The sequence below is a fragment of the Mastigoproctus giganteus genome, chromosome 4 (assembly GCF_048544385.1).
Source record: "Mastigoproctus giganteus isolate SK-2022 chromosome 4, ASM4854438v1, whole genome shotgun sequence".
Taxonomy (NCBI): Eukaryota; Metazoa; Arthropoda; class Arachnida; order Uropygi; family Thelyphonidae; genus Mastigoproctus; species Mastigoproctus giganteus.
Genome location: NC_143578.1, coordinates 187824288 through 187849694, shown reverse-complemented (window position 1 = coordinate 187849694; position 25407 = coordinate 187824288). Strand labels below are relative to the sequence as shown.

The 25407-nt window shown below is 36.4% G+C and overlaps 2 protein-coding genes across 2 annotated transcripts in view; one reads left to right on the top strand and one right to left on the bottom strand.

Moving 5' to 3' along the window:
* LOC150087267 (sperm axonemal maintenance protein CFAP97D1) overlaps positions 1-1102 on the bottom strand; it is a 30718-nt gene extending 29616 nt beyond the window's left edge. The window contains exon 1 of the mRNA XM_090371928.1: positions 824-1102. Within this exon, the coding sequence (XP_090228054.1) occupies positions 824-926 (103 nt within the window). The 5' untranslated portion in view covers positions 927-1102. The remainder of the gene's footprint in view (positions 1-823) is intronic.
* The window catches only part of LOC150087266 (centromere protein V-like), a 46159-nt gene extending 22279 nt beyond the window's left edge, over positions 1-23880 (top strand). Inside the window, exons 2-3 of the mRNA XM_090371929.1 lie at positions 12855-13039; positions 23600-23880. Coding sequence (XP_090228055.1) covers positions 12855-13039; positions 23600-23715 — 301 coding nt within the window. The 3' untranslated portion in view covers positions 23716-23880. The remainder of the gene's footprint in view (positions 1-12854; positions 13040-23599) is intronic.
* Positions 23881-25407: the final 1527 nt, after the last annotated feature.

The window sequence follows — 25407 nt, the reverse complement described above, 5'->3', positions numbered from 1 at the left end:
AAAAAGAGAAGAAAAAACAGTAATATCATATTATTGTTATTATTATTGGCCTTATGGTGCAAGGAAGCCTAAGGCTTATGCTGCACCAGCCAAAAAAAAAAAAAAAAAAAAATTGAGTTACCCTGAGCGACAGAGACAAAAGGAGAAGGGAATCACCAAGAAAGAGAAGAATGATGATATCCAGCTCGTGACATTGGGTGTGCCCCTGGGGTAGGATAGCAGTAATTAAAGAAAAGCTACGTTTAGAGAACGTAAAACTATAGAGTTTTATTAAGTGTCCTATAAAGTTATCTTATTAATTAATTGATAAGTAGATAAATACCATTACGGCCTATACCCCGTATAATGCAAGAACCATTTAAGAAAAAAAAAAAAAAAAATCGAATGCGCCTGAAATGTAACGCAATGTGTAAATATTAAGGTAACTTTTTTTTAAAATAATTACTAAAAATAAAACAATACAGTATATCGGATCATAGTTAATCCAATTCCACCGATAACCGGTGGGATTGGATTAACAGAACGCCATGGATAATTGGCGTTCTGTTAGACAACTTATTTAGCGTTTTAATATAAGAATCAAATTAAGTAATTAACTAATAATGTAATCAGTACTTCAATTAATGTTTAAATTAAATCAAGCATTTCTAATACTCAAGTAAATTTGAATAGAGCAAAATCTTCGGGCATCCGAGAGAGAGAGATAAAATTAATGTACCTTATATATAATAATAATATATCAGGCTCATTAATATATATATATATATATATACTGTATATGTTATTTATTTATTGATATATAATTTTTTTCACTTTTGCTTACTATTTTTAACTTTCAGCTTGTGGTGTTCGTGGCAAGTAATATCAAATTTGTGCTGGACATACTGGCTCTGCGTCGGTAATAATGGATAATATACGCGATGCATGTTTCGATGATGACTTCACAACGTACTTATTTTATGCATTTAATATAATACATACTGGCTGCTCAGAAAATATTACTCTAATGGCGCTCAAATTATACACACGGTGTATCTACGGGGACACCAGCAGTTTCAATGAAAAATTAAATTTACTATCGCTAATCGCGTACTGTTATTTTAAACATTCTGGTTTCACAATTCTTCAAAAGTTTTGAATCAAATATACAACGTAGCGCTACCTATCTTTTGGGATATACTCAAAATTCCTTTATTAACTGAAATAATAATAATAAATTATTTATTAGTTCTCATCAAGTACATTACATCGAAAACATTGAGGATTGTAGTATTCTTATCAACAAGTTATACAATTGCTCAAAACACAAAGTTGACTATACAGTTCTCAATCTCACTTCCTGAAGAAGAAAAAAAAAGGAAGGAAGGGGAAGGAGGAAAAAGGATTATAAATTAGTTCATATTAGATCATAAATATGTTTATCAGATCATAAATAATAATATTACTAATAAAGGGGTGCGATGGCCTAGTGGTTACGACACCGGACTACCAGCCTGAAGTGAATTGATCGTGAACCAAACGTAAAGCAGACTCCACTGTAGGGCGAATATCAACTTCGTGTAAGTTACAGAAGGCAGAAGTGCAGTTGACTTTTCATGTTGTGTTCCATAGTTTTTTTTTAGGTGTGAAGTGTAAATATTTTTAATGCTGTTCGTATTGTATCACTTAGCAATTTAGCAGGTTTCATAACAAATAGAATTGTCCCTCGATTATGGCCGAAAAATCAGTAAAAAAGACTCGGCTTTCATTTTTTTCTGAAAAGCGAATATTTAGTTCTGAAATACAAGCAGAAAATAAACCTGTGATTACTATCGAGGAAAAAGAAGAGAATGAAGAAACATGACATCGGCGACAGAAAACAAATGATAGTAACGCAGGCACTAATCCCCAAACAGATGAAGTGGAAATTGTTGCAGAAAGAGGTAGGCAACTACCTCTTTCTGCAACACGTTATCTGTTATCTGTTATCTAACTAGATAACATGTAAAAAAAAAAATAAATAAATAATAATAATAATAATAACAAATAAATTAAATTATAACAAAAATGGGAAACCAAGTACAACTGGTTATATACTGGTGTGCAAAACTTAAGGGCCAACACTATTTCTAAACGTTACAACCACAAAATCTTTACTTAAGGTACTCTTTACTGATGAGACTAATCTGGCGAGAGGTTGGCACACGGTATCACTCCATCACTAAAAGGGATCGATATGGCGGTCGAGGTGTTCTCATCTGGGCAGGCGTTATCATGGATGGACGTACACAACTCCAGATACTGGAAGGCGGTACCACAGCCGATGCACGCTACTGTACTGAGGTAATCCTTCCCCATGTGCGTCTGTTCCGAGGTGCCATTGGCCCCGAGTTCGTGCTTTGATCCCTTTTGTGAATTGGGGATAATTCACAAAAGGGATCAAAGGGTGACACGAGTAATTAAAGACCTTTAATTTAACTTCTGTTCCAGGGAAAATAATGGAGTCACTGGTTAAGGAAGCGATGGAGGATCATCTAGACAAGACTGCAGTTATAGTTCAGACACATCATAGGTTTGTTAAGGGGAAGTCTTGTCTAACAAATTTGATTGGATACTATGATGTGGTCACACATCATAGTATATAGTGTACTGGTATATAGTATAGTATACTGGATACAAAAAATAATTTTGATATCACATACTTGTATTTTAGGAAAGCTTTTAATACTATGGCACATGGAAGACTACCATACAAATTGGAGTTGTATGACATTAAGGGCAAGGGGCAAGTTGCTACAATGGATAAAAGGATGGTTAAGTAGGAGAAGACAGAGGGTGGCTATCGGTGGACACTGCTCTTCATGGACTAATGTTATTAGTGGAGTCGCCCAGGGTTCGGTGTTGGGCCGATTGTTGATTTCAGTATTTATCAATGATATTGATGAAGATATATCATTAGTCTAAGTTTGCAGACGATACAAAGGTTGGCAGGGTTGTTAATGACACTACACTACTGCAACAGGATCTGGAGCAGATGGGGTGAAGGGTGGCAACTGAAGTTTGACCTGACAAATGTAGAGTACTGCATGTGGGTAGCAGTAACCCCAGAGCAACTATCAACTGGGTGGTACTAGACAGTGGAGGAGAAATTGTTGAAATTGAACATAAGAAAGGTACCTGGGGTGGATGGGATCAATCCAGTTATGATAAAGGAAGTAAGCAAACCCTTAGTCGTAATTACGAAAGCTTCCTTGGACTCACGGGAAGTTCCCATTGACTGGAGATATGCTGAGAGGTGGCAGCTGAAGTTTAACATTGACAAATATTAAACTTCAGTTGTTAAAGTACCACAAATATTACAATGTACTGAATGTGGGTAGCAGTAACCCCAGAGCAACATATCAACTAGGTGGTACTACACTCAAGGTCTCACGTAGTGCAGAATGAAAAGGAACCTGGGGGTAATTGTGCAATAAGATATGAAGTTTTCTGGGCAGTGCTGACTCTCTGCTAGAGTAGGTCATGGTGCGTTGTCAATGACATACAGAAATTTTGCTAGCAGCAATAAGGGGGTGATTGTCCTCTTGTATAAGGCAGTGGTCAGGCCACACCTTGAGTAATGTATACAGGTCTGGAGGCCTCATTTTATGAAGGATGTAGAGCTGCTGGAACGAATACAGAGAAAGGCAACGAGATTGGTGAGTGGAACAAAGGGTTTGTATTACCAAGAAAGGCTTATATCCTGCAAATTGCAGCTTCTGGAGACGAGGCACCTGCGAGGTGATCGAATTGAGGTTTAATAAGGCCTTGAATGGTTTGAGCAAGCTCAATATTAATGGGATTCTTCCTCTTGCTCAGATTACTCACCTGAGGGAACATAAATTGAAATTGAGGAAAGACAATTGTAGAATAGATGGGTGGAAATTCGCCTTTAGCTGGTGGGGTGGTTGATAATTGGAACAAACTTCCATCTGTTGTAGTCGAGGTCAGCAACTTAAATAAGTTCAAGGCAGAACTACACAAACATTTGGAGTAAATGAATGGGTGAAATGGGAAGTTTTCTTTTTTTTTTTTTTTGGTTGATGCTATATAAACTTGCTTTCTTGCATCATATACCTCTACTAATGTATGCACGAGTCCGAATATTATTATTATTATTGCATGAGTGCAGGGCACTCATGCTGGGCCAATCATGTTCAACATCTTTATAAATGACATATTCGATGTAATGAAGAACTCCTTTATAAAAATTTATGCAGATGATATAATCTTATATACAATTGGAAAGAACCTGAAAAAAATGGCAAAAGATTTACAGCAGAATTTAATACATTTACAAACTTGGTTGCATGATAATAAATTAGCACTCAGCTTTGAAAGGACAAAATTTTTGGTAATTAGACCTCCTCATCAAACCTTGGACATTCATCCCTCTATTAAATTACATAAACATGAATACCCACATGATCAGAATTTCCAGAATTGCAAATGTCTAACTGTGGAAGAAGTTTCAAATCATTGTTACCTTGGGTTATGGATTGACTACAGTCTAAGTTGGGCAATGCATATAACAAATCTGTACAAAAAAATGAGATTTTATGTGTACTTTTTTTTACTATATTAAGAATAAGTTAAATCTTAGAACAAACGTTACCTTATATTATGCATTAGTGGACTCCCAACTCAATTATTTAGTAAATGTATGGGCACGATCAAATATAACAAAAATAAGGGTAATAAACAACTTAATTAACAGGATTTTGACACTTTTAATGGGACGAACTCTTGGAATGACCCGAATAAGAGAAGGCAATTTTTGTTAAAATACAAAATACTGTATCCAGTTCAAAAACTGAAGTTAAATTTATGAAGAATTAAATCTGCAATCGAATGGCACACATAATTTAAGGAACCCAAAAGCAATTACTTTGCCTCACCCTAGGGTACTAAAGAGATTTGGAGATAGGCACACAATGAATATAATAAACAACTTGCTGGCTAGTGTTGATTTCAGGCTCAGGAGAAGTTATCCCATCTCCAAATTAAAATTTCTAATAAGAAAATTCTTGATACTCAATGAAACAGTGGATTAAAATTGCTATACAGATAAATTACTATCTCTGTTTACAGTGTGGAATGTACTATGAGTAGTGACTTCATTGTCATTTCTGGTAGTAAAAGAATTTGTATACAAAACTGTTGTAAATGATTTAGAATTTAGAATTTAAACTTGTTTTCAAAAAAATCACTTTTCTTAACAAGTTCATTTATTGTAAACATATTCTCTTGATAAATAAATTGTATTGTATTGTATTGTATTATTATTATTATTATTATTATCATTGGCTATATGGTGCAAAGAAGCCTGAGGCTTTTGCTGCACCAGCCAAAAAAAAAAAAAAAAAAAATTCTGACTTACCCTGAAAGAGAGAGAGAGAGAGAGAGAGATCACCAAGGAAGAGAAGAATGATGATATCCAGCTCAAGACCTTGGGTGTGAGCCACTGGGGTTAAATATTAATGGTATTTCATTGTATATATACACTGTGTGTGTGCACGCAACATAAAGTTAAGAAACATGTGAGGTATGTATGTGTTTCTAAATTAGAGCGTTTTTTTAGAACGCTCTAAGTTAGAAACACATACGTTCCTTAGAAAAACTGTAGGATTTTCTAAGGGGGGGGAGGAGCTTAAGCAGTTCCGGGAAATCATTAAGCCTTAATCATCATTATTATCATTTTGATCAAAATTATTATAAAATGGTGGGGGATATTCCCTGGGGCCACTCCTAACGGAAAAAGAGTTAATGGCACGCCGTCATTCATCGAACTTATTTATTCATACCATTCGCTGATTATAACGCCGGATACTACTACCGAGACCAGAAAATAGTAAGCGACACGCCAGCTTCGAACGGCGAGTTTTTGTCATAACTAGTCCGCCGAAACAATCACAGTTCCTAGAATGCTGGGAACGTGTGACTGAATATTTTTTCGATAAAGTTAGTCAATTATAAATTTTAGATTACTAAACCTCACTGATAAAAAAGTAAAAATAAAGTACAAATATTAATTATCAATATTAATTAAGAGTACAAATATTGCGTTTAAGTACGCAATATTATTTAAAATTTATCAGTTCTAAATTGACAAATTTTCCAAGTGATTTACGAATTTTCTTATCTGTATAAATATGGCGCTTCAAAAGCATGTGGGTGGGTGTCATTGTGGTGCAGTGCGTTTTGAGGCGTGGGCTTCCCGTAATTTAAAGTTGTGTATTTGCAAGTCAGTATTTTATTGCTTGATGATGACGTGTCAGTTTTAATTATTTGAAGTTTCCTTTAAAATTGTATATATATAAACACAATGGAGGAACTTTTGCGAAGTCATTGTGCTATCCGATTCTTCTTCGTAAATGACGAATAAAAAATATTAAATTAGATTAAAAATGTAAAATAAAAATATGTAATTATATAAAATGCAACGGCATAAAAAAGGTAACCTTCACTTCAGCGTTGTAGAAACGCTTCAGCTCCGGCCGTAACCATCTGAGAATCCAGCCTCTTATCCCGACAGGTGCATGATTGTCACTCACTCTGTTTGCTCTTCTCTTAGTAGGAATTTAACGTACTTTCAATAATTCAGAAAGAATTTTTTAAAAAATAAATACTTTTTTAACGTTTTTATTTTCTATTAGCACCTCTAACTGAGAATTTGAACTTGTTATTCAGAGCTTGTGTATTTGTTTTACCCACCCCACCCAATGTATATAAGATTTTACTTATTTTCAAAGCTTGCGATCGCGTCTAGCAGTGGTGTCCAACCTACGCCCCGTGAATAATTTTTATAGGGCCCGCGGAAATTGAACTAAAACAGCATTTTAGATAGCGTAACTGTCTGTACAGGCATGCGAATGTCAAGCTCAACTGTATCAAATGTGTACACATGGTTCAGTGGAGTCATATGTACGCTTCTTCTTCTTCTTCTTGGTCCTTAGTTGGCAGCTGGGGGAGGCGGTTGGCCCCACAACCAGTATGCTGCTGTAGGTGCCGCAGGGTTTCAGACTTGCTCTGTGATGTTCTTCCATACTTTACGATCCATGGCGTCAGTCCTGGCCTGGTTAAGGTCGAGACATTGGCTCGTCAAGTCATTTTCCACTTGCTTGGCCTACGTTTTCCTAGGCGCGGTCTGTTGGATGCTCCATTGGGTGGGTCGTTGTCTCCAAAGGAGTGTGGATGGTGTTCTGTTCGTGCCCATTCTACATACGTGGCCAAACCATCTAAGCTTTCGCTTCTGGATTTGGTCGACAATGGTTGGTTGCTGTTGGCATCTGATGCGGATGGTATCATTAGTGATGCGGTCACGAAGTGAGATGCCCAAAATCTGCCGCAGGCATTGCATTTGGAATACCTCAAGTTTGTTTAAATCTAGCTTGAGACAAATCCATGTTTCTGATCCGTAAAGGAGAATGGGCAGGATCAAAGTTCGGAAGTCCATATGTACGCTAAAATACATTTATATCAAATATACATTTATAATATCAATATAAACGTATATTATATCAATTACATTTATATCAATCTTTTCATATCGTGAAATTTACAATTTTGAGATAACTTGTTCATTGTATTTAATTATTATTCATTTGTATTGAATTTAAAAAAAAAAAATCATCCAAAAAAATGTTCCAAAAGAGGAAAATCGACTTGGAGTGACAGTTTTTTGATCAATGGTGGACCGAAGACCATTTCTTCATTGAAATAGTCTACCTTTAAAACTCATTACATCAGAAAATCGTTACAATGGATTTTGGAAAAAAATTGATTCTGAATTGAATTGATGGAGGCATGGAAACATTTTTCACATGTGGATTGTATCGGAATCATAGCTTTATCGCTCAAAGAAGTAAAAATGTCAACATTAAATGCGTGTTGGAAAGGTGTATGGCCAGAGTCAGTTCATTCAGGAAATATGGTCAAACCGGCAGAACATGGAATCGGTGCAATAGTAGAACTTGCTAAGTCGGTAGTAGGGGCAGGTTTTGATGATATAACTACTGAAGCCTTTATGGGTGGGCACAGTTGGCAGAACTACAGTCCTCCTCACATCAGGTGGAAAAGACCCAAGTTCGAATCCTGTCAATGATGGGAGGAATTTTTATAGATCTTTTTCCTAACGTGGTCAAGTTAGTCAGTCTCAGACAAGAGTAGCATGGTCTTTCTCCAAGAAACTCAGGGTGTTTTGTCCAGCCCGATTGAAAATCGACCTCAAAACACATACAATAGACAATATACACAGAGCAACATGGCCTTAGTTGCCGATGCTCCTAAAAAAAAAAAAAAGATATGATTACTGAAGATGTTCAAGAATTTCTGGTAGAAAAAGAGGCTGGCAAAGCGTATTTGGTGGGAATGGCAGTGGAGGCAAACCAAATCAATTCAGAGGATGATAGCACAGATGAAAATTCTGAACTTCCAAATTTTACACGAAAAAATATACGGAAAGGCATAAAATTAGCCGAGCAATTAGAATCTTATTTTTTGAATTCAGATTCTTCGACTGAAAGGAGCCCAAAGTTCAAAAGGGAGCTTCAAAAATGCTTAGTTCAATACAATGAAATTTAGAAAGATCTATTAGGCAAAGGCAAACAAACCCAGATTATTGATTTTTTAAAGAGAGCAGAGGATACACGAAATCTAGAATGGTGTATTTTTGTTAGTTCTTGGAAGAATGTAACTCTCCTTTTTTGTACTGGTTCTTAGTCCCGTATAACATGGTTTCCCACTACATGATGCGGTGCCTCCGTAGCCGGGTGGGCAGGAGCAGCAGTGCCTCTTGATTAGACTGGGGTTCGAGCCCGTGACCACCAAATACGGAGGATGCAGAAAGGTCAGGGAATGACCACTGCATATCCCCGGAGCAATATGGCCTTAGTTGCTAATGCTCCTAAAAAAAAAAAAAAAAAAACCACTACATGAGATTTTATAGGAAGCTAACTACTGTGTTATATGAGGGTTACTTGTATTGGACTGCAAAAATTAACTACTTGAATTCTAAAAGACTCTTCCCATCTGAAGATTTTCCACTAATAAAAGAAATTGCCAGGAAAATGGCTACTTTGTTCGGATCAACATATGTTTGCGAGCAAATTTTTTTCTCTTAATAAAATCAAATAAATATTTAAAATGAAAAGAATGACAGATGAGCGAGCATCTTTATTCCATATTGAGAATTTCATCTCATTAAATGTTAAGTTTTGTTCAGTGAATGTTATTGTGTGTTGTACTTAATAAAATTTTCGAATAATTTAAATTTTAGGTGTATCATTATATTTTATTATTGAAAAGTAGGGATCCTTTTCAGGTTGGAAATTTTCTAAAGTGAGCATTTAAAAGCAAAAGTAAAGTGGTTTTTTTTAAAAATAAAAGTAAAGTATTTAAAAAACAAAACAAAGTAAGTCATATTTTTATAATTTTAATAAAATCTAAAAAATAAATTATTGACATAGATTTGTTGTACATAAAAGTGTTGGGAATTTGCATTTTTATATATAGCCTGAAAATAAACAATGGCAACATGAAAATAGAAACTTCCTTTTACATGTAACAAGATATGGAAAATATAACACACAATTTTTTCTTGACTCGCTCAGTGCGGGTGAAACAAATCTAACTTTGAATATGCCCCCCCCCCTTACGGGAAAAGGTTGGACACCACTGGCATATACAATACCCCGATTCTCACAGAGAGACTCCCAATGCTGAATTTTCATGAAATTTTGTACTTCGACTTCTAAAAATATTTTTCACACCAAACCAAATTTCATTAAAGAACAAATTGAATTCTAGCAATTATTATTATTATTATTTTTTTTTTTCATTCACTTTATATGGAATAAAGAAATTCATAGACTAGATTCATGTTGTCTTAATGCAGTATTAGTAGTAGTGGTAGAGACATGTAATGCAAAAAAGCAAGCTTATGTAGCATCAGCCAAAAAACATCTCACGCATCCATTTCCCTCTAAAAGTTTGTCCAGTTCCTACTTGAATTTATTTCAGCTATCAACTTCCACAGTGACAAATGGTAGTTTGTTCCAGCAATCAACTACCCACTGGCTAAAGGCAAATTTCCACACATCTATTCTACAACTGTCTTTCCTGAATATGAATTTATGCCCTCTCAGATTCGTAATCTGAGCAAGATGAAGAATTCCATCAAGAATTGAGCCAGCTCAACCCATTCAAGCCCTTATACACTTCAGATCACTTCGCAGGTACCTAGTCTCCAGACACTGCAATTTGCAGAACTTAAGCCTTTCTTGGTAAGAGAACCCTTTCGTCCCCCTCACAAATCTTGTAGCCCTTCTCTGTACTCACTCAAGCAATGCTATATCCTTCCTAAAATGAGGCCTCCAGACCTGTATACAGTACTCAAGGCATGGCCTGACCATTGCATTATACAAAGGGATAATCGCCTCCTTTTCCATACTAGCAAAATTCCTGTATATCATTGACAACACCCCATGACCTGCTCTGGCAGCCAGTCTGCAGTGCTCAGAAAACTTCATATCTGACTGCATATATATACTCCCAGGTCTTTTTCATTTTCTACCACCCCAGGTGTAGAGACATAACTCTAGAGAAATGTACCACACAGTTGGTACATTTCTCTAGAGTTATGTCTACCCATATGCAGTACTTTGCATTTGTCAATGTAAACTTCAGTTGCCACTTCTCAGCCCATCTGCCCAACTTTTCTAGATCCTGTTGCAGTAGCACACTGCCAATACTATCATTAACAACCCTGCCAATCTTAGTATCATCTGCAAACTTGGATATTAAGCCTGATATACCTTCATCAATAGCATTGATAAATATACAAAACAACAGTGGGCACAACACCGAATCTTGGGGGATTCCACTAATAACTTTAGTTCATGAAGAGCAGCATCCATTGATTACCACTCTTTCTTCTCCCATTCAACCACCCTTTTATCCATTGTAGCAATTTGTCCTTAATACCATACTGCTCCAATTTGTACAGTAGTCTTCCATGTGCAACAATATCAAGAGCTTTCATGAAATCCACTTCTATTATGTTTTGATATCATATACACATATATATATGTGTATATGATATCAAAATTATTTTTTGCATCCAATTCCTTTGTAACCACATCATTGTATCCAATGAAATTTATCAGACAAGCCTTTCCTTTTCTATTGTTAGCTTTAGACAGTCCTAATAGAAGGCATACAAGAAAAGTTAAAGCTATTGAAGCTTTTCTCATTAAACTATTAGCTTGTATATCTCCCAAAATCAACAGAACCACCTAATATAGCATCAGGTGGTTCTGTTGCCTTGATAGCATCAGCAAATATTCCTGCACTCTTTCTATTCAAGTGTATCCTGTCTATATAAAAATATCTTTTTCTGTTAACAAGCACAGGCTGTGCTGTGAAAAATTCTTTCCCTTGATCCTTGTAGTATTTTCTGGGCTTGGATTAACAAGGATCTTCTCATGAACTCTCATGCCTCATTAAAATTCTAGATGCTTTGAAATTTAGCCTTAATTCAAGGCTTTTTTCTCATGACTTCCTATTAAGTAAAGACACAGATTGCCTATGCTTAATATCATTAAGCTTAGAAAATCTGTATCCTTAAAATACAAAATCAGTATTATTATTTTTATTATTATTATTATTAGCCATATGGTACAAGGAAGCCTGAGGCTTATGTTGCACCAGCCAAAAAAAAAAAAAAAAAAATTTCTGAATTACCCTGAGAGAGAGAGAGAGAGAGAGAAGTAGAAGGGAATCACCAAGAAAGGGAAGAATGATGATATCCAGCTCAGGACCCTGGGTGTACCAAGCCCATACTCACCAGATGTGAGCCCCTGGGGTAAAACTTTTGTGCCCTTAAAAGATAGTTGTTCTACACTATCATTTACTTTTGCCCCTGGCAGACATACCATAGTCCTACTACACCTATCCTTATTGTATAAAATATTTCATTTTCCTGACAGAATTACCATGGATAACCTCCTTTGGAAGTAGTATCTTCTCATGGCAATCTCACGATGCAGCCAAGTGAATGAGAGTGGGCTGTTCTCATTGAGTTGGGTGGCTGAGTCTTGATGAATCTTCTGCTTTAATTCCTTTGGAGGTAATAATCTTTTTCTTCAAGCTTTGAAATTTTGATATTCATCATCAAAATGCACAATTTCTGCATAATTCCTTAACTCTCTCTGCACCTCACATATACAAAGGCATCTCCTGTAGTATTATTATATCCAGCTGCAAACTCAGAGAACTCCTAACAAAATGTTCATGTTAGGAGTTCTTTTGAGCTGAAGCTCATGCACCTGTAGTATACTGTGTTCAAAAGAACATGTACTGTTTGGTTAGTTTGTCTGTTTTGCTAGATTATTATTATGTTTTTTTAGCTTACTTTATCATTTTTTTTAGCTTACTTTAACTTTTATGTTTTAGTCTAATAACTCATATGTGTCATGCTTGACTTTAGTAGATGATGTCATATTTTATTTTTAATTAATTTATTTTTTTACCTTTCCCACGAACTACATTACACAGAAGGAAATATAGAGTTATGTAACTAAAAAGAAGCTTAACTAAAACTTTTCAGCATATCTGCAAATTTGTGACCAACCAGAAGCTCTGCTCTTAGCATCTGTAATTTGCCTATAAGGAGAATCCAGTATTAAAAGTTTTTTTTTTTTTTTTGGTTTTTCTTACTTCTCATCATAGTGGACTTTCTCTGTATATATTTCTTATGTATATATATATATATATTTTTTTTTTTTTTTTTTTTCTAGGTATATATATATTTTTTTTTCTTTTTTTTTTTTACTTAGTTGTTCCATCTGTACAAAAAAACAGTTACTTCAATTTATAGTTCCAAAAGAAAAATTTTCACTAACCAAAGGGAAAGACAATCTGAGCTGCTATACATTTAATAGTGGACAAGCTCAACATTATTTCTGTAAAACATGTGGAGTCCAGAGCTTCTATAAACCTCGCTCTAATCCTGATGGAATTAGTGAGTATGACAGCAAAAAATTTTAAGTAGAGACCATATGAGTTAAAATTTGTTTGGATGTTATACATCTTAGTTGTCTTTCATTTATGCAGTATAAGCTTTCAGACTGTGTGAAATGTGTCAAGACTACAGAGACATTAATTTTCAACAGTATAATCATGAATACAGAAATTGCCAAAATCTTTTGTTAACATGGCACTAAAATTTGCAATGTTACTTTGCATTTACAAAAAAAATAAAATAAAATAAAATAAAAAAATAAACATTTCTCTCCACATAAATAGTGGGATGTACTGATTATTTATTGGTTCTAAGGGTTAGTTAACAAGGAAGTAAAATTAACTCAATAACCTTGCACAACCATGACAACACTTTCGTCCCACTTCAAATTACTTTCAGGCTAAGAAAGGTATATATACAGTATATTCTAAGCTTGCGAAAGTAATACAAAAATTTTTTTGAGATAATTTTGAAACAAACCTGATTAGTTACTAATAAGAATATGAAGTACAGTTATATATACAAACAGACAATTATTTCCTAGAAAGTCATGCATTTTTAAGTTCAAGAAAAACTTCCTCCCACCCTTCAAGTTGGAAGTATACAGTACATAGGAAATTATCAGCTCATATTGACTAACTGAACCAAGAATATGCCTAGTGCTGCTATCAAGATGGGATAAAAATAAAATCCAAACATTCTGAATTGGACAATTTAACAAAGAAAATATTAGCATTAGTTGAGGCATATGATTCAAGAAAGCAAGCATATAGAGCATCAGCCAAAAAAAAAAAAAAAAAAAAACTTCCCATTTCACCCATCTAGTCACTCCAAATGTTTGTCTAGTTCAGCCTTAAATTTATTTAAGCTATCAACTTCCACAACAACAGATGAAAGTCTGTTCCAGCAATCAACTACCTGCTGGCTAAAGGCAAACTTCGGCACATCTATTCTATAACTGTCTTTCCTCAATTTGAATCTATGCCCCATCAGGTTCTTAATCTGAGCAAGCAGATGTATCCCATCAACATTGAGCCTGCTCAAACCATTCAAAACCTTATACACCTTGATCAGATCACCTTGCAGGTGCCTGGTCTCCAAATGCTGTAATTTGCAGAACTTAAGCCTTTCTTTGTAAGAGCACCCCTTTGGTCCCCTCAACAGCCTTGTTGCCCTTCTTTGCACTCATTCTAACAACTCTACATCCTTCCTAAAATGAGGCCTCCAGACTTGTACACAGTACTCAAGGTGTTGCCTGACCATTGCCTTATACAAAAGTATAATCACTTCCTTGTCTCTGCTAGCCAAATTCCTAATATCATTGACAAAACTCCATGATCTGCTCTGGCAGCCCATCTGCACTGTTCAGAGAACTTCATGTCCGACTGCACAATTACCCCCAGGTCTTTTTTCATTCTCCACATCCCTGAGTGTAGTACCATAGAGTTGGTATGTTTCTCTTGAGTTACTGCTACCCATATGCAGTACTTTGCATTTGTCAATATTAAACTTCAGTTGCCACTTCTCAGCCCAGCTATCTAACTTTTGTAGATCCTGTTGCAGTAGCATACTGTCTTTACTATCATTAACAACCCTTCCAACCTTTGTATCATCTGCAAACTTGGACATTAAGCCTGATATACCTTCATCCAGGGCTGGCTCTAGGCTTAGGAACAAAAGGTACCAGCCTAGGGGTGCAATGGCTTTGGGGTGCCAACATCGTAAAAAAAAAAGTAATAGTATTAAAGAGTACCAGAGAGTCGAAGCATTGGTGATACGAGCAGTGCCCCCCAAAAGCTGCATTGCAAGTGGCGTCGTTTTTTTTGTTTTTAGTTTGCTTATTTGATTTTTTGTACCAGGTGCCGTATTGCATAGGGCTCTGTTTTGATCAAAAATTTTATTTTTGGGGCCTTGTTTAATTTTTGCACCAAACTCCTATGAATTTAGAAATGCTTTTAACAGCAGAAAAAGACATATTGGGAACGGATTTGCTTCACAAAATTAGATATCTTCACTGTTCATATTTGAATGAAGAAATGTAACCTGCAAAAATTCTCCAATTCATTTGTGATCAGCAATTAACATCTTCCTTACCAAACCTATTCATTGCTATCCACATTTTCCTAACGTTGCCTGTCTCTGTGGCTAGCATGGAAAGGAGTTTTTCGAAACTGAAATTTATTAAAACTCATTTGAGAACAACTGTGAGTCAGGAAAGATTAGACGGTTTAACAATATTATCGATTAAACGAGATATTTTAAAAGAACTTGATAGGGAAGAATTGATAACAAATTTTGCCACAGTAAAAGCCAAAAAAGTTTTAATTTAGTTAAAAAATTGTTTTTTTTTTACAAATTTCAATAATTATTCTTATACGTTATAACATATCTTATACTTTATTTAAGATTTGTTTTGCTTTGGTTGTGCAAAATTATTACATTTATTATTATTATACATAATTATTAGTATAATTTTAAATATTTTATTCAAGAATTTTTTTGTTTAGTTTTTGAATAATTTATTGTTGTTATATACCTTTTGTAAATAAAAATTTGTAAATTTAATTTGATGTAAGATTTTTTAAATATGTTCTATTACGACATGTCCCTTTTGTAAAATTTATCAAGCTTAAAAATTTTAAATAAAAAAAAATGATCAGGTGCTTGAAAACCACACTGGCCTATAGGTGCCACATACCCTCGAGCCAACCCTGCTTTCATTGATAACATTAATAAATACACAAAACAACAATGGGCCCAGCACCAAACCCTGGGGGACTCAGCTAATAACATTAGTCCACTTAGAGCAGAGTCCATTTATTACCATTCTCTGCCGTCTCCCACTCAACCATCCTTTTATCCATTGCAGCCCTTAATGCCATACCACTCCAGTGTACAGCAGTCTTCTGTGTGCAACAGCATCAAAAGCATTTTCTGAAATGCAAGTATATAATATCAAAATTATTTTTTGCATCCAGTTCCTTTGTGACCACATTGTAGTATCCAATCAAATTGGTCAGACAAAACTTCCCCTTAACAAACCCATGCTTTGTCTGAACTATTACTGCAGTCTTGTCTAGGTGATCCTGCATCACTTCTTTAACCAGTGAATCCATTATTTTCCCTGGAACAGAAGTTAAACTAACAGGTCTATAATTATTTGCATCACCCTTTAAACCCCCTTTGTGAATTGGGGATACATTTTCACATCTCCAGTCCATGGGGACCTCCCCTGAATCGAAGGATGCTCTCATAATTATGCATAAGGGTTTGCTTACTTCCCTTGCTGCCTCCTTCAATATAACAGGATAGATTCAATCTGCCCCAGGTTCCTTTTTTATGTTTAACTTCAGAAATTTCTCCTCCACTTTGCTCTCTGTTATTACAAGAATCTTCCAAGAATCCTTACAGAATTCCTCATGTGTGAATGTAGATACAAAATACTCATTCAGTTTGTCAGCTATCTGAGCAGGACCATCAACAGTCGAACCACCAACATGAAGTGGACCCATCTGATTCATCCCCTTCCTTCTACAGTTTACATAAGATTAATTCCCTGAAGGCCTCCTATTTAGAATTCACCATTTTTAACATCATCAGTTGATCCCACTGTATAGAATTCAAAAACAGCCTGAGACCACTGTAGTCACCTTTACGAAAACAAAAACCCTTCCCTTTACCCTTGATGGTAGTTACATTATTAAGTAATTCCGACATCAGTAGACTGTGATCACCGTCACCTAGTGGTGCCTTTATCTGCAAATTCCTAGTGCATGAGTCATCACTGCTGATAATCAGATCAAGAGTATTACCCCCTCTGGTTGCCCCTCAAACAAGTTGGTGTAGAAAACAATCCTCCAATAAATCCACAAAAGTCTTGCTAGCATGTGAATGATAAATCTACAAGTTCCAGTCAATATCTGGATAGTTAAAATTCCCCATTACAAGACATTCTGATTTACTGGTACTCTATTTCTCTGCACAATTGTTCATTGCTCATCATAGTGATTTGGCCTATAACACACTCCTACTCGTTTTCCCTTTCCAATGTTAAGTCACACCCAACTGACTCCACATTGTACTGTCCACCCATGTCAACTGTTCCTTAAATTTCACGTGTTTCTCCATTAATAGCATAACCCCCTCCTCCCTTCCTATCCTGTCTATCCTTTCTGTACACATTGTACTCCCCAAATTCCAATTCTGCACTGCTTATATCTGTGTGACACAATGTCTCTGATATCCCAACAATATCTGCCTTTGATGCCTTGATCAGTACTTCGAATTCATCAAATTTATTTTACAATACTTCTGGCATTGGTGTATGTGCAAGTATACATGCACCTGTTCTTACTCTTAGTTATCCTAACACAGCCCATGTATTTACTTGGTACATGATGACTCCCAGCAGCTCTTGAAATCCCCACCAGCTTGCTCTCTAGGCTGCTGCTCATTACAATAGAAGCAGTGCAAGAATTTCTTTCGCCTCTGCGTGCGGCTACTATTAATCTTTTAGTCTGTGAATCCCCCCAAGCTAGCAGTTTTCCAACCCACCTAACACTGCCTTGATAGCATCAGCAAATATTCTTGCACTCTTTCTATTTAATTGTACCTTTTTTTTTTTCAACATTGACTTGGTACTTGTTAATTAAATCTGCAGATCTCTTACTCTTAAGGTCATTAGTGCCAACATGTACAATAATATAAGCAAAAAGGCCTTTGTGCTCTGGATTCATATTAATATTAATAAATTATTGTGCCACAGAGCAAAAACAGATAGAAATTGACAGGTTGCAGTTAAAAATACGTTTAATGTTACATAAAAATACGTTGATGTTCACACAAACAAAAAACAGAAGTAAAAATAACACAGGAAAGTAATACATAGCTTTTGGACTGGAGGGCATCGTTCCACACTCAGCCATTGCTGAGCACTTCTGGTTGACCCAGCATGACATTGACCTATGCCGCAACGTTTGTCAACCAAGAGGATGGTCATCTCAGTAACGGGATGGACATGACATCCTCTGTTTCAGTTAAAGGAATAGCTACAGCATGAGATGTGCAGTGACTCCAACCAGGCACGGTGACGGTAATGACAGAACCAATCCATAATCATGACATTGCAGCATAGGTCAATGTCATGCTGGGTCAACCAGAAGTGCTCAGCAATGGCTGAGTGCTCCACATCCATTAAACGGATAGCTTTTTTGCGTTCAGAAACACGACTGCTGAGCCTCCTGCCAGTTTTCCCGATGTAGCAGCCAGTGCAGTCATGGTAGGAAATATGGTAGACTAATCCACTCTGCAGCAAGGGGAGAACCGATGTTTTAACTCTTGAGACGAGGGATCGAAACTTCCTGCCCGGGAGTTGTAAGCACTTTATCCCATGAATCTTTAAGACTCTAGAAATCTGTTGTGATAGGTTCAAATAGAACAAAATAAACGCAGTCGAGGCGGAGTCATTACTGCGCATGGTCCTGTGGGTTGCTACTTGGTCACAGGCCTGTAGGTCCGTGACGAAGTAGCAACTCACAGGACCATGTACCCTTATGCCCTAGATAGGTGTGGCCTGTAGGTCACACCTATCTAGGGCACAGGGGTAGCTGCACTCAACAAGTTCTTCCAATTCCTTATTTGTTAACGCTTCTCAATGGCCTGCAATATGTTCTTCCGCTTCTTCATCAAGCATGTTGGCAAATCCTTCTCCACCAACTCTTGCTGGTGGTCTTGCCATGGTCTTGCTACATGAATGATTTTCTTAACTTCTCCATCAATCCCCGGGAAGCCTTTAAAATCATTCACGACTTTACTCCACAAGTTCTTCCAGCAGGCATTTACAGTTTCTGGTTTTAATTCATCCATTGCAGCTTTGATGTACCAATAATAGTAAATGATTCCCAGCACTGTATTATGTCCAGATTAGGGTCTGCATCAATAGCTGATCGAATGCGATCAAATACCAGGCTGGTGTATGTGGCCTTGACAAACTGAATGATGTGCTGGTCAATGGGCTGAAGCAATGGGGTTGTATTTGGAGGTAAAAATACAACCTCAACATTTTCATTTTGATAGCAAACAGTTTCAGGATGGCCAGATGAATTGTCTATTATTAATAGGACTTTAAATTCTATCACTTTTGGGATGAAGCATTAGTGCAACCATTCCATAAACAAGATGGCTGTCACCCACTCTTTGTGATTATGTTGCCAGAACAAGGGCAGATAATTTTTGTTCTTTGAGAATACATGGGTTCTTTGCTCTATACACTATGCTTGGCTTTATCATATGCCCTGCAGTGTTGCCACACAGTACCAAAGTTAATCTGTCCTTCCATGTTTTATGTCCTGGTACCTCCTTTGCACCTTTACGAATGTAGGTTCTATTGGGCATCTTCTTCCAGAAGAGCCCCCAATAGAACCTACATCACAATTGAAGACTTGCTTTGGATGGTATCCTTTCTCCTTAATAAACTTCTTCAACTCTGCCGGAAATGTGGCAGAAGCTTCTTCATCGGCAGATGCAGTCTCTCCAGTACTTATTATATTTTTCAGTCCAAACCTATTCTTGAATCTGTGTAACCATCCCTCACTTACAGTAAATGGCTTGCTGTCACTCATTTCAGGGGAACCCTTGCTGAAGTCTTCGTATAGGCTCAATGTTTTCTGGTGCAACACATTGCCATCAATTGGAACACGTTTTCTGCTCATGTCTTCCACCCACAAATTTAATGCCTTTTCCATCTTAACTAAGCACTTATCATGCACAGTGGCCGTAACTTTTGCAGTTTGAGGTGTGACAGCAAAACTAGCACGAATTTCTTTTTCCTTCTTCACAATTTCACGGATAGAAGATTTGTTATTACTGTAAATCTTTTGCAACCTTAGCATACGATTTTTTTTCTTTCCTTATTAAAGGAAGCACTTTTTGCAGCTTCTCTTTGGTATATCTGAATTGCCAGCATCACTACTCTTGTGCTTTGGGGCCATTATTAAGTAAAATAAGGGTTACTTGAACACAAGCACTGCAATACTGCAACAGTCGATCTGACAACCGAGATAGCTACTAAGTGACTACCAGTGATTGTGATTCAGACGCAATGAGCTGTACAGAAAATGAAATGGCTTTGGAACTGCAACAGGTCCAAAATTGTGAAGAATTTTTAATGATTGATGATAACCTTCAATTCCACGATGAAAATGAAGATCATTAACATTAGTAGAGGCATATGATGCAAGAAAGCATGCTTATGCAATATCAGCCAAAAAAAAAAACCGCTCCCATTTCACCCCTCCATTCATTCCGAATACTTGTTCAGCTCTAGTCTTAAATTTCTTTAGGCTATCAACTTCCACAACAAAGGATGTAAGTCTGTTCCACCAACCAACTACCCACTGGCTAAAGGCAAACTTCGCACATCTATCCTACATCTGTTTATCCTCAATTTGAATTTATGCCCTCTCAGGTGATTATTCTAAGCAAGAGGAAGAATCTCATCAGCATTAAGCATGCTCAAACCATTCAAGGCTTTATACACCTCTATCAGATCACCTTGCTGGTGCCTAGCCTCCAGACACTGTAATTTGCAAAACTTAAGCCTTGGCATTAGCAAAGGCACATGATGCAAGAAAGCAAGCTTATATAGCATCAGCCAAAAAAAAAAAAAAAAAAAAAAAAAAAAAATCCACTCGTTCAAAATGTTTGTCACGGCTTTATACACTACACTTCGATCAGATCACCTTGCAGGTGCCTGGTCTCCAGACACTGTAATTTGCAAAACTTAAGCCTTTCTTTGTAAGAGCAAGTCTTTCTTCGTAAGAGCAATCCTTTGTTCCATTCACTAATCTTGTTGCCCTTCTCTGTACTCGTTCCAACAGCTCTACATCCTTCTTAAATTGAGGCCTCCAGACCTGTATACAGTACTCAAGATGTGGTCAGACCATTGTCTTATACAAGATGATAATCACCTCCTTATCCCTGCTAGAAAAATTCCTGTATATCATTGACAAGACACCATGAGCTACTCTTGCAGACTGCCTGCACTGCTAAGAAAACTTCATATGCCTGCACAACTATCCCCAGGTCCTTTTCATTCTCTACCACTGTCAGTGTGGTACCACAGAGTTGATACGTTACTCTGGGATTACTCTTCCCATATGTAGTACTTTACATTAGTCAATGTTAAACTTCATTTGCCACCTCTCAGGCCATCTGCTCAACTTTTATAGATCCTGTTGCAGTAGTGTACTGTCATTAGTGTCATTAACAACCCTGCCAATCTTTGTATCGTCTGCAAACTTGGACATTAAGCCTGATATATCACCATCAATATCATTTATAAAAAGAGAAAACCACAATGGACCCAACACCAAACCCTGAGGGACTCCACTAATAACATTAGTCCAGAAAGAGCAGTGTCCATTGATTACCACTCTCTGTCGTCTCCCACTCAACCATCCCTTTATCTATAGCAGCAATTTGCTTCCAATGCCACACTGCTCCAATTTGTGCAGCAGTCTTCCATGTGCAATAGTATCAAAGGCTTTTCTAAGATCCAAATATATGATATCAAAGTTATTCTTTGCATCCTTTCTAATATATGATATCAAAGTTATTCTTTGCAATATCAATCAAGCAGTTGTTAATTTCGTGTGTTTGTATTTTTAAAGCATTCATTTATTGATCACTCGAATGGATTGTTGCACACCCAGGTGTTCCTTTTGAACACTTATGTAATGTGATGGCACATCACTTCCGGTGCCATTTGACAGTTTATTCCAGTGTTCAACCTGTTATTCAAACAAACTTCCAGTTTGTCTTTATGCTCCCTGGTTTTTTGTATCCCTTTCCAAGCTCTGTAATCCACATTTTTGCTAAATAAGTTTAGTAATTCAAAAATGCAACTTGTGTATTGAACATGATTGAAGAAACTGCAAAATTTCTGTGAATTATTCTTCATAAAGTGCTTTCATTATTTTCACTAAAATAACTTATACCACACCCTGTATTATATGCATTAAAAAAAAAACTACGGAATTACAATGTTTTCTAGACTTTGATTTTCTTCTTCCAGTCACATGGCTCCCTGAGTAACTGTTGTGGCCACTAACAAATTCCTCCAACTGCATCAATCGTGTGCTATATGAGCAGCATCGCAAAGTGTCATGTCCAGAAGTTCACTGATCCTATCCTTTCACCTAGTTGCAGGTCTTCCTCTGCACCTCTTCCCCTCGGTTTTTCCTTCCATTATATTCTTTAACAGAAAGTTTTCCCTTGTTACTATATGACCAAAAACTTTGAGTTTTCTTTTGTTGATGCTAGGAAGAATTTTAGGCCAGCCAATTTTGTTCAATGCCCACTTATTTGTTCTTCGATCCAAGTAAGAAATACGCAGTATTCTCCTGTAACACCACATTTAAAATGCCTCAATTTTCTTCCTGTCAACTCTTTTCAGATTCCATTCTTCACATCCATAAGTGGCAACTAGAAAAATTAACAAATCAGTGATTCTCAGTTTCATCTTTAGGGGCAGATTATGATCTCTTCATAATTTTATCAGATCAGCAACCAACGTTTTAGCAATTGCCTGTCGTCTCTTTACATCGTTTGAGCAGTCACTATTTTTATTTATTCTTGACCCTAAGTAATCAGATTCATCAACTTCTTCGATATCTTGCCCATTAACCTTCACCTTACAGGAATCAAGATTATCACCAATCACCATAATTTTAGGTTTACAGACATTCAGAAACAATCCTTTTTTCTTACTTGCTTCGCATACTCTCCTCGGAGTTTCTTTAAGATGATCCTTAGAATTACAAATTAGCACAGTATCATCTGCATAATGAAGGTTGTTTATCTTCAGTTGTCCAATTTTGATGCCACTCTCTAAATCTTCACGCATGATATCTTCGGCATAAAGATTGAAAAGGTGAGGTGACAAAATACAGCCCTGCCTGACACCATTACCTATTGTGAAAAAGTCTGTGTTTCCCATGTTCGTTCTCACAGTTCTTTCCTGTTCTTGGTACAGTAGCTTAATCAGCTGAATTATGTGGATTGGGAAACCCATAATATTCATTATTTCCCATAATTTCTCACGTTGAACACAATCAAATGCTTTTGCATAATCTATAAAACACAAAATGACTGGAACGTTGAATTCTTTACATTTTTCTATAATCAGTCGTAGGCTTAAGATCTGATCTCTGGTTCCTCCTATCCCTTCTGAAACCTGCTTGCTTCTGGCATTTCTTCTTCAAGTTTTCTTGAGATTCTGTTCAATATGATTTTAAGAAGAATCTTGCTAGTGTGAGAAATTAGGCTAATAGTCCTGTAATTTGAGGAAATTTTCAGATCTCCTTTCTTTGGTAAGCAGTGAAAATTGATTTCTTCCAGTCTTTGAATTTGGATTTTGATTACTTCCAGACTTTGATTACTGTATATGAAATACTAAATTATGAGGTGATAAAGCCGCTTCATCAGTATAGTATTTTGATACTTTTAAACTCCATTTTTATAAGTTGTATAAAAATATTATTAATTATTTTTGCTCACTAGGTGTGATATATTATTGCCTTGATCCTGGAACTGTGGATGGTATTGAGAAATTTTACTTTGATGGAGACCATTGGGAGGACTCTATAAAACAAGGAGTTCCACAATTTTCTGCATAAAAAGAAATTGGCAAAGTAACATGAAAAAATATATTCTTGAATATATGTATAAAAATTAAATAGCATTTAAAAAAAGATTGAAATATTAGAAATAAAATTAGTCTTATTAGAAATCAAACGAATGTGCTTTTAAATATGAAGTATAAATAAAACAATTGCCTCCCCCATCTCTAGTTGTTTCAGTATCATGGAAAGGCTTTCTGCTCTCACTGAAGGCCAAGCACAGAAGGTTCTGCCTAAGTTGCTACAATCTTTTTAAAATTGTGTAGCATCACCAGAATAGGTGAATCAGCTGAGCATTCTGGTGATCCTATACAATTTAAAAAGATATTAGCAACTTAGACAGAACTATAGAAATAGTATTTGTCTCTTAAGTTAAACATAAATCCCCAAGCCATAATGTCTCCCCATTACTGAAATTGAATGTAGGTAAAGCATACAAATTTGGATTTTTTTGAAGTTTCTAATATTTCAGTTTCTCTTTTACTGTTTTCTGGCAAGTTTACTCCCCCCACCCCAACAAATATGCATTATGTTTTATTTATCAACGTAAACTACAAAGTTGCCATTAGGTGGCTCTGGTTATAGTAACATTTAGTGCAGAGAACATAAATCATCCTTTACTGATGTACATGTTATAAGGCATGGTCTACATATGTGTATAAGTTTATAGGAAAACAAACAGTGCCCTGCATGGTAAATAATTAATTTATTGAAATAAAACTAACTGCTTGTAGGAATTTTAAATTTGGATGTTCATATAAGGAACATAAATGTGTAATTAAATGGTTGTATGTTGCAGTCTAACTCCAAGTTTTTGCTCTACTGCAAAAGGGCAAAAATTGAAAAACTAACTTATATTACTGCCACATTTCCCAATCATGTCGGGGGGGGGGGGGGGGGGGGGCTCTACAGCATCTGTTTAGTATGAAGTGTGTGCATATACAGAATAAAGTCAAAGAAAAGAAAGGTTTCTTTTCTTGGACCTCTCACTGAATAGCACGTTTTCAGTGTCTTGGCCCCAGGTGCCAAGTGTTCTGTGACCAAGCGATTTCTGTGCATTCCAAAAAGCGTTATATCCAAAGAGCCTTTGAATAGATTATATTTCGTTCCAACTACTGTTCTCTTTGTTTATAAATTACTGTAGCACTATCGCACTACAAGAAGTAGGCAAAGGTCCAGAAAGGAAGGCCACCTTTCTGTTTCTATTTCTAACAGTACTAATCAAATAACTCAGCCACTTGGTCACCTAGTGGCACTGCTCATGCCTCCCCATGGCGGGGCTGGAAACCTGGGTGGTAAAGCAAATCCCCGGGGGCAAAAGGAGCAAAACATGGAATGTGACAATTTATCCCCGATTAAGACTGCAAATCCGAATCATATGGATTTGCATCAACCTGATATTGACTCTTTCAATCCAAAGAGACTGAAGACAGATGTGCTCCTCAAATTGAACACCCAAGTTTTCTGATTCTGCATTTACTAACAAACCAGCCCTTAGGCAATTTATCACCATTTCTCATTCTAAAATTTCTTGAGAACGTAGCTGGTTACCCGAAAATGGTGAGACGACTAAAATCTGGTGACCTGCTTCTAGAGACCACCAGCTCTAAACACTCTGAGTCTCTACTCAGAATCAACTCATTTGATGGAGTTCTAGGCAAGGTGTCCCCATGCCACACTTAATACATC